Source organism: Heliangelus exortis, chromosome 1 (genome assembly GCF_036169615.1).
Source record: "Heliangelus exortis chromosome 1, bHelExo1.hap1, whole genome shotgun sequence".
In the NCBI taxonomy this organism is placed as follows: domain Eukaryota; kingdom Metazoa; phylum Chordata; class Aves; order Apodiformes; family Trochilidae; genus Heliangelus; species Heliangelus exortis.
The window spans coordinates 118,688,703-118,700,943 of record NC_092422.1 but is presented as its reverse complement, the minus strand read 5'-3'; the positions used below and the strand labels follow the sequence as shown (position 1 = coordinate 118,700,943).

At 46.9% G+C, this 12,241-nt stretch overlaps 1 protein-coding gene across 4 annotated transcripts in view; it reads left to right on the top strand.

Moving 5' to 3' along the window:
• The first annotated feature begins 5,637 nt into the window (after positions 1 to 5,637).
• The window catches only part of MAN1A2 (mannosidase alpha class 1A member 2), a 140,149-nt gene continuing 133,545 nt past the window's right edge, over positions 5,638 to 12,241 (top strand). For all 4 annotated transcript variants that reach the window (XR_011729335.1, XM_071761463.1, XM_071761482.1 and 1 more), the window contains exon 1: positions 5,638 to 6,082. Coding sequence is in view for 3 of the 4 variants with exons in the window: in XM_071761463.1 (XP_071617564.1) it covers positions 5,772 to 6,082 (311 nt within the window). In the remaining variant the exon portion in view is untranslated. The remainder of the gene's footprint in view (positions 6,083 to 12,241) is intronic.

Sequence of the window (12,241 nt, the reverse complement as noted above, 5' to 3'; positions counted from 1 at the left end):
TCTGAGAATGGCCTGCACATCTCTGAGAAAACACTTCTAGGTGCATAATCTACAGAGCATAGCACAGGCTCACAAAACCACCTAATTCAATATATTTCTATATTTAATGTTCAGCTACAGAGCAACACCACTGCAGTGTGGAAAATCACTGGCAGACTTACAGGGATATGCATATTACCCAGTATGACAGAACTAAAGGATGAAAAATTACTCTTAGACTTTGGAAATGAGTAGGCAAGACAAAACAAGCACAAAATTGTAGAAATACAAAACTTCATCATGGTTTAGACACAAATGCTTTAGAATTTGGAAAGGTCATCATAAACTACAAAACCTAGAGAAATGTCACTTCTTTGCAATGAGCTAAGTACAAAGAAACAAAGAATTTGGAAGCTTCTGCTCAGTCTTTTAAAGCAAAAGAAAAACTCACAATTGGCAGAGAAGAGTGAAGCGAAGGGCAAAGTCTTCATGGGCTGATTTTTTTTTTCAGATTGTGTGTGAAAACAATTTAACAAGTAAGGGCTTGAACATATTTGCAGATCTTTTACTTTATCCAGATCAAAACTAGAAGAGAGCTGACATGGCCAACAGACTGGATAAAGCCTGTTGATCCTGGAATAGTAATATAAAATGTTTAGTTGCTGTACTGGTTGGAGTTCATTGTAGGATCATTGATAACGCAGGTCTTTTTGTGTAAACCCTCTCTTTGGTATCTCTGTCCCACACTGGCTTTTTGGTTGTTATCACATCATGGCAGAGTTTCTCACTTTCTTTTGGTTTTACTAGAGCAAGGCTAGTGAGTGGGCCCAGCTGTCTGCTGCACACATTGTTGTGGGTCCCCTTTGTATAAAACAGAGAACAGGAAGCAAAAATTTAAGTTGACCGAAGAATTTAGCTGCATGGACAGATGGGAAAGGCCATTATCTCTGGTATGTTATGCAAAAAGATCCAGCAAGGTGTGATTCATAGCTTGGATGTGAGGACATGGGGAGTGATCACACCAGAAGACTTAGTCTCACTTAGAAAATGTCCCTTCACCTTCATTGATTAACTTCAGATAACCTGACTGACCCTAAGTGTTTATTCGTCTGGATTTTTTTTGACCCCCACACACCTGTACATTGACCATCGAAGTTTTTTTATTAGCTCAGCTGCTTTCCCTCCTTGGAATCCTCCCAAATTCACCTCTCTTGAGGGCTTAATTTCCACAGTGCACATGCCCAGCTGGACTTGGGATGTTTTTTTCACATGCCCGCTTAATTCCCCAATGATTCAAAACATTTAAAGTGAAGTATAAGACTGATAACAGACTCAGACATCTGGTGCCACTATTATCAAACCTGCTCTGCTCAGATGGCAGCAGCTGCTGAGACTGGGATCAAGGGCACCCTATTCATGGGTATAACAGCATCAGTGGTGGTGGAAGCCACCCACAGCTCAGTTGCCTGCTCTGTCTGCCTGTGGGACACATGGAAAATGTGGAGGTCATTGCTGACAACCTCGGCTTCACCGAGGGCAAATCATGCCTGAATAATCTGGTGGCCCTTTACAGAGGGGCCAGAGCATCAGTGGACAAAGGGAGAGCAACTGATGTCATCTACCTGGACTTGTGCAGAGCATTAGACACTGTCTCACACAATGCCCTGATCTCTAAATTGGAAAGATATGGATTTGATGGTTGGTCCACTCAGTGGATAAGGAATTGGCTGGATGGTGGCACTCACAGAATCACAGAATTGTCACAGTTGGAAAAGGCCTCTAGGATCACTGTCAACAACCCCTCCCCCCCCCAGAAAAACATATATATCAATATCTGTATAATCTACTACAGCATATCACCTATCTGAAGTGCCTCATCTACACAATATTTAAATGCTTCCAGGGATGGTGACTCCACCACTTCTCTGGGCAACCTGTTGAAATGTCTGACCACTCTTCCAGTAAAGAAATTCTTCCTCATTTCTAGTCTAAACCTCCCTCAGTGCAACTTCAGGCCATTTCCTCTAGTCCTATCATTGTTCACTTGAGAGAAAAGGCCAGCACCCACCTCCTTACAGCCTCCTTTCAGGTAGTTGTAGACAGCAATAAGGTCTCCTCTCAGCCACCTCTTCTCCAAACTAAGCATTCCCAATTCCCTCAGCCTCTCCTCACAGGACTTGTTCCCCAGACCCTTCACCAGCTTGGTTGCCCTTCTCTGTACTCACTCTAGCAGCTCAATATTTTTCTTGTAGTGAGGGGCCCAGAACTGAACACAGTACTTAAGGTGTGGCCTCACCAATGCTGAGTACAGGGGCACGACCACTTCCCTTCTGCTGGCCATGCTATTCCTGATACAAGCCAGAATGCTGTTGACCTTCTTGGCCACCTGGGCACACTGCTGGCTCATATTCAGCTGGGTGTTTATCAGCATCCCCATGTCCTTATCTGCCTGATAGGTTTCCAGCCACAGCTCCCCAAGCCTGTAGCATTGCAAGGTGTTGTTGTGATTAATGTGCGGGACCACATTAGAGGGGTACAAACTCAGTTATACTCAACAGCTTGACATCCAAGTGGAGATTAGTGATGAGTGGTGCTCCTCAGGAATCAGTTCAGTTCAACATCTTTGTCAGTGACATGGACAGTGGAATCCACTACGCTTTCAGCAAGCCTGCTGACAACACCAAGCTGTGTGGTATGGTAGACAAACTGTAGGGAAGGAATTCCATCCAGAGGGACCCTAACAGACTTGAAAGTTGGGCCTGTGCCACCGTCATGAAGTTCAGTAAGGCCAAGCACAAGGTCCTGCACCTGGAGGGCAATCTCAAGCACAATGGAGAATAGAGTGAGAACAGTTCTGACGAAAAAGACTTGAGGGTTGTTGTGGTTTAGGCCCAGCTGGTAACAAAGCACAATGCACCCACTTGCTCACTCCTTCCCTCACTGTGGGATGGGAAGGAGAAATCCAACTAAAAACTTGTGGGTCAAGAAAAGGACAGGGAGGGTTCACACACCAGTTATGGTCCTGGGCAAAACAGACTTGATTTGTGGAAAAAAAAATATTTAATTTATCATCAGTCAAATCAGAGCATAACAAAGAGAAAATAAAACCAAATCTCAAATACGTTACTCCACCCCTCCTTTCCTCCCAGGCTCAAATTGTTTTGCTCCCAATTTCTGTGTCTCCTCCTGTCCCAGGGGTGCAGTGGGACAGGGAATGGGGTTCATGGTCAGTTCATCATATGTCACTTTCTGCAGCTCCTCCCTCCTCAGAGAGAAGGATTCCTCACAGTCTTACCCTGCTCCAGTGTGGCATCCTTCCCACAGGAGACAGTCCTTCATGAACTCCTCTGACATGAGTCCCTCCACTGAGATTCACTCCTTCAAGAACAGCATGTGGTTCCCAGAGTTAAGCCTGCCTTGGAAACAGTCATCTGCCCTGGCATGGTGTCCTCCACAACTGCTGCACTGTGGTACTTGATGGGCTGCAGATCCATATCTGCTCTACCATGGTCCTCCATGGGCTCAAGTGGGGCAGCCTTGTTCTCCCTATGGGGTGAGCAGAGGGGAACCTCTGCTTGGGCACCTCCTCTCCCTCCTTCCTGACTGATTTTGACATCAGGTGCTCAGGTATTGTTCTTACCTTCCCCTCTCCTCTGTCCTGCAGGTCATAATCCAGTTTCATTTCCCCTTTCTTAAATATGTTAATCACAGAAGCGTGTTCATCATTGCTGATGGGCTCAGCCTTGGCCAGAGCGAGATCTGGATTTTGGAGCTGTGGGAGAAGCTCCCACAGCTTCTCACAAGAGCCATTCCTGTGGCCCCTCCCCTCCTACCAAAACCACTCCACTCTGACACAACACTGGGTTGTTGGTTGGTGAGAAGCTCATCATGAGCTGGCAATGTGCACAGGCAGCCGAGAAAGCAAACTGTATTCTGGGCTGCATCAAAAGAAGCGTGGCCAGCAGGTCAAGGGAAGCGATTTTTTCCCCTCTGCTCTGCTCCTATGAGGACAGGCTGAGTTGAGGTTGTTCAGCCTCGGGAAGAAAAGTCTCCAGGTAGACCTTATAGCAGCCTTCCAGTAGCTGGAGGGGCCTACAGGAAAGCTGGGGAAGGACTTTTTCCAAGGGCATGTTGTGATAAGACAAGGGTAATGGCTTTAAATTGGGAGGGAGGAGAATCAGGTTAGACATTAGGAAGAAATTCTTCACTATGAAGGTGTTGAGACACTGGCACAGGTTGCTCAGTGAAGCTGTGGCTGCCCCCTCCTTGGAAGCATTCAGTGCCAGGTTGGATGGGGCTTGGAGCAACCTGGTCTAGCAAGAAGCATCCCTGCCCATGGCAGCTGGGATGGAGGTAGATGATCTTTAAGGTCCCTTCCACCCCAACCATTCTGTGATTCTACAGTTCTAAAATGGTAACATTTGTAAAGGGTAAACAGATTCTTTTCCGTCTCTCACTTTTCATAGCACTTCTGCCTTCACATTGCCAAAGGTTTGAAGAAGCTGGAAAAGCTGCACGGCTCTAACAATTAAAGTCACTGGGCCTGGCACTATTTCCTCTCGGCCCTCAGCTGCCCCAGGACGTGTGCTCCGCTATCCCGACCCATCCCCTACCAGAGACCAAAGCAACCACACGATGCAAAACAACCACAGGCCGATGCCTTCGCAGGGTACATGTGCTCACATCACACCTCGGCGGAGCTGCCTCGGGACGTGCCTGTCGTGCCAGAGACAAATATTCCCCCTTTCTCAGGGGCAGGCCCTGTCTTATAAACAGTCCTCACGACGATTAAGCAGCTTAGCCGGCTCTGCGCGATGTCTTTCTTCCAAAAACAACACTCCTGGCTCTGCTGTTCGACCTGCCGCCCTCTCTGGGCGCCGCCGACCCGGCGGAGAGCCCGTCCAAGAGCGATGCCGGCGCTGCAGCAGCGATGCGGCAACATCCCGCAGGGGGCAACGCCGAGCCGCCGCGGCCTGGCCGGCGGGGCAGAGCTGCCGGAGCCTCAGCCGTCCCATGGGACCTGAGCTGCCGGGGCTTATCCCGCCCCACCTCATCCCTCCGTTCCTGCCCGCACACCCGACTCGGGCCGCCCCTGCCCGCAGGAAAAGGCGGGGGACAGCCCCGCCTCCTTCCCCGCCCCGGGCCGGAGGGGCGGAGCTCCCCGGGCAGCCCCTTCCTTGCGACCTCTCTTTCCCCAGCGCGCCTGCGCCGCTCGCCGCCGCTGCGCAGGCGCCGTGGAGGCGGGGAGAGGGTCCGGAGTGGGATCGCGGTGGCCGTTCCCGGCGCCGTCCGCCGTTCGTTAGCGGGGCGGCACGGCGGGGATGAGCCTTCGCCCGGCCCGGCCAAGGGGACGCGGGTGGAGGGAGGCCGCACGCCAGGCCGGGTCCCCAGCAGTCCGCCGCAGTCGCTCGCAGCTTCTGCTGGCGGCGGCGGCTTCGTCCCACAGCCAAGCGGCCGCGGAGCTCAGGGAGCGCCGCTGACCGGAGCCGCCCGCTCGGGCCCTGCTGGCCCCGGGACGAGGGAGGGGGTCGCGCAGGTAGCGGGGCAGCCCGAGTTCCCGGGGGGGCGGGCGGGGGCCGTTGGGGCGGCCCGGCCCCCCCCCCCCGCCCTCCCCTTCTCCCGCGCGGAGGTTCGGCGGCCCGGCACCCACGGGGAGGATGGTGAAGCCGCCCCCGGTCCCCGCGCCGGGCCGGGAGGCGGCCGAGCCGAGCCGGGCCCGCGGCTCCAGGGCCGCCCTCCGCAGGGGCTGAGGGGGATGAGCCGTGCCCCGTGGGGTGGTCGCTAGCGGAAGGATGACCACTCCCGCCTTGCTGCCGCTCTCCGGGCGGAGGCTGCCCCCCCTGAACCTGGGGGCCTCCGCCTTCCCGCACCACAGGGCTACCTTGAGACTCTCCGAGAAATTTATCCTGCTCCTTATTCTTAGTGCCTTCATCACCCTGTGCTTCGGGGCGTTCTTCTTCCTCCCGGACTCCTCGAAGCACAAGCGCTTTGACCTGGGCTTGGAGGATGTGCTCATTCCTCATGTGGACACCAGCAAAGGGGGAAAGAACCTCGGCGGCGGCTTCCTCATCCACGGGCAAGGGCACGACGAGCACCGGCACAGGTAGGTGAGCCGCTGCGGCGGCGACCGGGTCCCTCTGGGAGCAGGAGCGGGTGAAAAGGATGCCCCTTGGAACAGGTCCTTCTCTGCCGCTTCTCTCTCCCACGTCCCCGCGTCTCCCCGACGCCCGTCAACTTGGGTTCGCTAGCCTCGTGTCCTCCCGCTGCCATCTGTAGCTCCATGTTTTCTTTTCCCGTGTGAGTTTAGTCTTGCGGCTAGCTAGGGCTTGGAGGGTACACAACAGCTCTCTCCTCCAGAGATTGGTTTGTTTTTCTCGCGTGGGTCCGTCCTGGAAAACAAGGGGTTAAGGTACGGCGTTTGTGGAGACAGTGTAAGCGACTGAAAAACCGCTGCATCTTTCCTATAGCTTTTATGTGCTTACTCAAAACAGCTGCTTCTTGCTGAATAGTGAAGCAAGAACTTTGATCTGACAAAGACTTCAAGCTGTGACCCAGAGGCTGTCAGCCTGCGATGTGCAGGACAGAAAACTCTAGCATAGATGGCATAATTGCCTTTTCTGGCCCTTGAAATCACTTGTTACAATGTTGTTCCAGACAATTGGAGATGCCGGTGGCTAAGTTTCCTTAATTGTGTTTGACAGTGTAAAGAAACTGGAGATAAAACAGCAGTTCAGAGTAACAAGAGTAAATGCTATGCTATTGATAAGCTTTTTGGGGCCACCCAAAGCTTTGTGTAGTGCAAGCTGCTCAGCGTTCAAGACTGGGTCATGTGAAGTTAAGCCCTCAAAACTGTGATTCAGAAACTTAAATGAGGGCTTTACAGTATATTTGCTTCTAACATAGATTAATTGCTTAAATCCTACCCTTGTGTCTGGATCATAATAAAGCTGACTGATCTGTCTTCACTGTCAAAGATGTGCAAAATGTGATGATGAGTGATAAAATACATGCTCTTCAATACTCAAATTAGCAATACTGTTAAAATTAAAGGAAGGTTACTTATGCTAATACTGTTCCTTTGAGAACAGTTTAAAATATACCCTGTTGACATGATGTAAGAATTATTTAAAGGTTATTTGTGCTAGATTAAAAGGAGAGGGTAGTATTGCCTCTCTATTAATCTATTATGAGTTATGAAGACTACCTGAAGATTATGGTGTTTTTTCTTCAGGCATATTTGCTGGTGGATGTCTTGGGGCTCTTATCATGAGCTCTTTCCCTCTAACTGAAAAGACGTGGATGCTTAATATTTAATGAGGATTTATTTTGTTTATAGTGTTAATAGCTGGTGTGGTTAAATGCTGCACAAAACATAGGTTTAGATACTCTCTAATATGTCTTTGAAGTTCCCATCTTTCACTGTCTTTTTGTGTATGAGTGTATTAGCTTCCTCAGTCACTGGTACATGCAGTCAAAACCAGATTGTGAAACAGAAGACAGATGAAGAGGTGTTCATCAGAAATTTTTGAAACTCCAGCTTTGACTGTTGTACCTTGTGTTGCCCAGTAGATGGGCTGTAGAAAAAGGAATTTGTTGATCCTGATAGTTCTGGAGTGATGCTCTTGATTAACTTACGTATGTGGGTTCTTTTCAGGTTTCCCTAAGTTTAATTACTTTAGTGACAATATGAATTGTGTGCTACCTATGTCTGTGATATGTAGCTAAGGAGTAAATTTTAACTGTCAGAGCTAAATGCATTCTGCTTGTTTGGGATCTGTTCTTGAAGTGGTTATCCTGTCATCAGTTAACTCCTGTGGTTCCTACAAAAGCTACAAATGCGTACCTCCCCCAGGTCCCCATCTAAAATTATCTTTTTCAAGTGCAGTTTTTTATGACCCCATTTTGAGTTGTTATTGGAGCATGAATAGATATTGTTTCTCTTGTTTTACCCCTGGAAACCTCTGGGTTACACCAAGCATGTCTTACCTACTTAAAAAGCCTGCCTGCTTGTCCTGCTTGTGAGACACTTGTGTGAATGCCACAATATGGTTTGGGAGGCAAGGTTATGTGTTAACTTTTGGAGCAATTTTTTTTGGCTTATTACCATGTAGTCTTGCCAACAGGCTATTTGCTAGCTTGGAGCTGATGTGGTCACTATTTTCCGTAAGGAAAAATACCTGCTGCCATGTTCAGTGCGGAGTTTCAGCTTCTGAGTTGCAGGGACCTTAACAGACCATGTTTTTAGAAGGTAAAGGATCTTTAGTAGTGAATTCCAGATTGGTTGTTATCTCAATTTAGAACGAAGGAAAATTTGCTCAGCATACCATCAAGGAGCAGTGTTGACTGTCAGGTTCTTTACAGGCAGTGTTTTTTGGATAGCACTAAGTAAACCTGGTGCAACAAATGAAGATAAAAAATAACCTACTGTTGATACAAAGGAGAACAAAGAAGAAGTCTAAGATGTGAAGCGTGGTGGTTTGACAATCTGTCTTTCCGAGAGTTGTGGGACTTCAGAAGAAAATAGATTGCAGGTTATTCATATAAAGTATGCACTTGATCATGAAATGACAGGTGTGTTGATTTAGTGACTAAAGGAAAGTGTTTCTTCTGTGAATGCTAGTGTTGACCTCTGTGGAACAATAAGAAGTACATACCATTATGTAGATGGGCTTTGATATTTTAAAGCTAATTTTACACAACCACTTAAACATTGAGCTTCGTAGGGTATTGGAGGATATTAATACTTCTGTTTTCTACCAAAATATAGCAGTGTTGTAGATCGGTCCTTGCAGCCACGCATTAGGTTTGGGTGTATATGGTTCTCACTGGAGCTGCTCTGTATTCCTCACATTGCTTTCCTACCTCTTCCCCTTTGACATTCTTTAGTGTTTTATTATTGTTGTTGCAGTGGTTACCACTTGGCAGCATTTGCTTTACATGTTCCATCAACCTGTTTTTTTTACTACTGTTCCTCTTCCCTTCTTTTTGCATGGGTGTGTAGCAAGAGGACAAGGGTTCAAAACTTGAAGAGGGGAGATTTAGATTAGATATTAGGAGGAAATTCTTTATTATGAGGGTGATAAGGCACTGGCACAGGTTGCCCAGGGAAGCTGTGGCTGCCCCCTCCCTGGAAGCATTCAGTGACAGGTTGGATGGGGCTTGGAGCAACCTGGTCTAGCAGGAAGCATCCCTGCCCATGGCAGCTGGGATAGAAGTAGATGATCTTTAAGGTCCCTTCCAACCGTAGCCATTCTGTGATTCTCCACTTCCAGGCAGAAGACTGTGGGGAACCCCACTCCCTGATGGTCTTCAGTATTTGTTCAAGAATTATGGTGTCCTCGCCTGTCATCCAAAGAAAAACAACTTTGTTGTAAGAAGATTTTAATCTGGAATAAAAATTGTTACCTATTTTTTAGGACTGTAGTGCAAGTTAGTATTAATTTGTTGCTGTTGAGGAGCTTTCATGGGTAAGCTCCTCATATGCACTTGCAGGATGGTGCATGGGGAATTTGTTAGTAATGTAAAGGTGTACCACAAAATTTTACTTCTGGGAGGAGGGAGAGTGGAAAAGGCTAGTCCAGGACTCGCGAAGATCTGCACACATATGCTTTTAAAAGATTATTTCACTTCCTAAAGGTGAATTTCTCTCCATTTCAGCAGACAGGATATTGCAGAGATTCTGGAACCAAGAGCAGTTCAGTTTTGGAGATACATAGAATCATAGAATGGTTTGGGTTGGAATAGCCCTTGAAGATCATCTGGTTGGGTGGGAACACCTTCTACTAGACCAGGTTGCTCAAAGTCCCATCCTAGCCTAGCCTTGAACACTTCCAGGGGGGGGCCATCCACAGCTTCCCTGGATATCTTGACAAACAAACTTGTGTGTCTCTCATAATTGATTTTAGGGTTACTGTCACTGTTCCAAATTTGTACATGTCCCCTGACACACAAAACCACTTTAGTTGTTTCTCACTACCCAGTTACTTTCCAGCTATTTTAGGTATTTTATTCTTCAGTACCGTGTCTGAAAGATAGCTTTGGAATCAAGGAAAAATTTTCTTGGGGGTTCTTGGCATGAGTGAGAATGCAGCAGCCCTGTAATCTCCTTCTCTTACTGGATTTTTAAAAAATAAAAATACATACATTGCATATCTATAATATGAAAATTGAGCTGACTTTAATGATGTGTCAAGCAGCAGCTCTTTGTATTACTTGACAAAAGTTAAGATTGTTCCTGTGGTAAAAGTGCATTAATCTTTGAGGCAAGGAATAATGTAGCTTTATGAGCTCAAGCTTGCAAAGCCACTTTGTAACAGCACTTAGACTGCTGTTGTGTCAACAATTTAGTCCTTCAGAATGCACGGAGCTGTATCTTCAGCTGCTAAAATTCCTGTGTTGTACTTCAAGTCATAGTTCCGGCCTGTGCTAAAAAAAAACCCCACCAAGCAATCGAAAAGTCCTCCTGGCAATAGATGGATAGGTGCTGCTAATACAACTGATCACCTCAGGTGCCTTAGCCCCACCCTGTAAGGAGGAATAGATCAGTATAAATCATGCCTTTGACTTATTTTTTGTGAAGCTAAGCAATACTGACTTCTGTGTCATGCATAGATACAAGCTCAGTGGTCTGATGTCACCAGCTGTGGGTCAGCAACTATATGGCAGTAGTCTAAAAGAGCTTCTGATGTTCAATATATGGTTGTCTCTATGGCAGTAGCAGCTGCTGTCACCTACTCTTTGGAGGTGAAAGTAACAAAAATTATTCTGAAGAGCTTTCCATCTTAGTTTCTTCTTTTGAATCCTGCAATTTACTTGTTTGGTTTTTTTGAAGAAACATGAAAGGCTTAGTATGCTGCTTCTGAATCTGTTTATATTCTCTGGTCTATAAGACTTAATTAGCCCAAGTAGAAGTGGGCAGAGGTTTCACCTGTGTTACTCTGTGGGATCAGTGTCTCCTGTCATCTTCTGCTGTGCCATCAAGTATGAAACTCAGTACAACTCTTTGTTCTTCCTACTGCACCTTTACTTGAGGCACAGCTCATTAGTGCAATTAAGAGTATTTGCTATTGTGATTCAGAGAACCTGTTTTTTCCCCTGAAAAATAAGGAGCCACTCTATTGCCTGGGCCCCAACTCCTACTCTCTCCAGTTTTTTGTTGCATGAAATTGCATCTGTCTTCAGAGCACACTTCAGAGGCTCTGGAGTGTGGACTCTCAGTTTAAGCTGAAGTGCTTTATCTAGAAAGAAAGGGCTTCACAGGAGATGCAGATGACATCTATGGAGCTGATGAGTCCATGAGAAGTGCATTCCAAGTCAGGCCTCAGAAACAGCTTGTTTATATAGAGCAAAGAAGTTGTAACTGTTTGGTGCCAGTCTTCAGCTGTTGAAGCTGTGGCAAGAGCACTGCCCAGCTTTGTCTGGAGACTTTTCTCAGTTGGTGATTTTATTAGCTATATGGCCTTCTCTATTCTGAACTCCATTGTGAAAAGAGACTTGAAAAGTGATGTTGTTACTTGAAATTGTACAGAAATCTGATCTCCTTTGCCTTCTTCTGGAGTCCCCACATTATACTCTTAAAGCCACTTTAAATTTCTCCTGAAGTTGTACTTGTCTGTGGGAGAGGTACCCTCTTGTATAATTTCTATGGTTTTCCTGAAATTAGTGCATTATGATGTAGGCTGAGAAATTCTCTAATCTTCAAACTACAAAATGCAAATTCTAGACCATCTGGCTAGATGTCCTCCCTCCTCCCCCCCCATCTGCTGAGCAGCCTACATCACATGTAGAGTGCTGCTTTCTTCAAGTTATCTTGCTGTGCCCCAGGTTGTCAAAGTATTTCCTGTCTTATGAAAGAGATGGATTGAGACCTGGTGTTCTCTGGTATGATCCTTTCCAGTTAAAAAAAAAAACAAACCAACCTACAACAAAATAAAAAAGCAAAACCAGAAAAAACTTGTTGGTTTTCTGCATGATGTACACTTTGTCTGGATGCTGGAAAACAATCAGGCGTGGGAAAACTGCAGAAAGTCTGCTGGCTGGATTTTGGCCAGGTAGTGGGTGGGAGGCAGTAGCACTTTGGTTCATTTGGAGTTTTGTTGATTAAAATCTCAGAAGAACTTCAGCATAAATGTGGGTTGTTTGATGATGGTAGCAGTGTAGGCAATAGTAAGCAGCATGGCTAGTTGTGGGCAGGTTGCACTGTAAGAATTCTCCCATCTTCTGATCCTCTCAGTTTCCTGTAGTAAATAAAAACATCTTGATC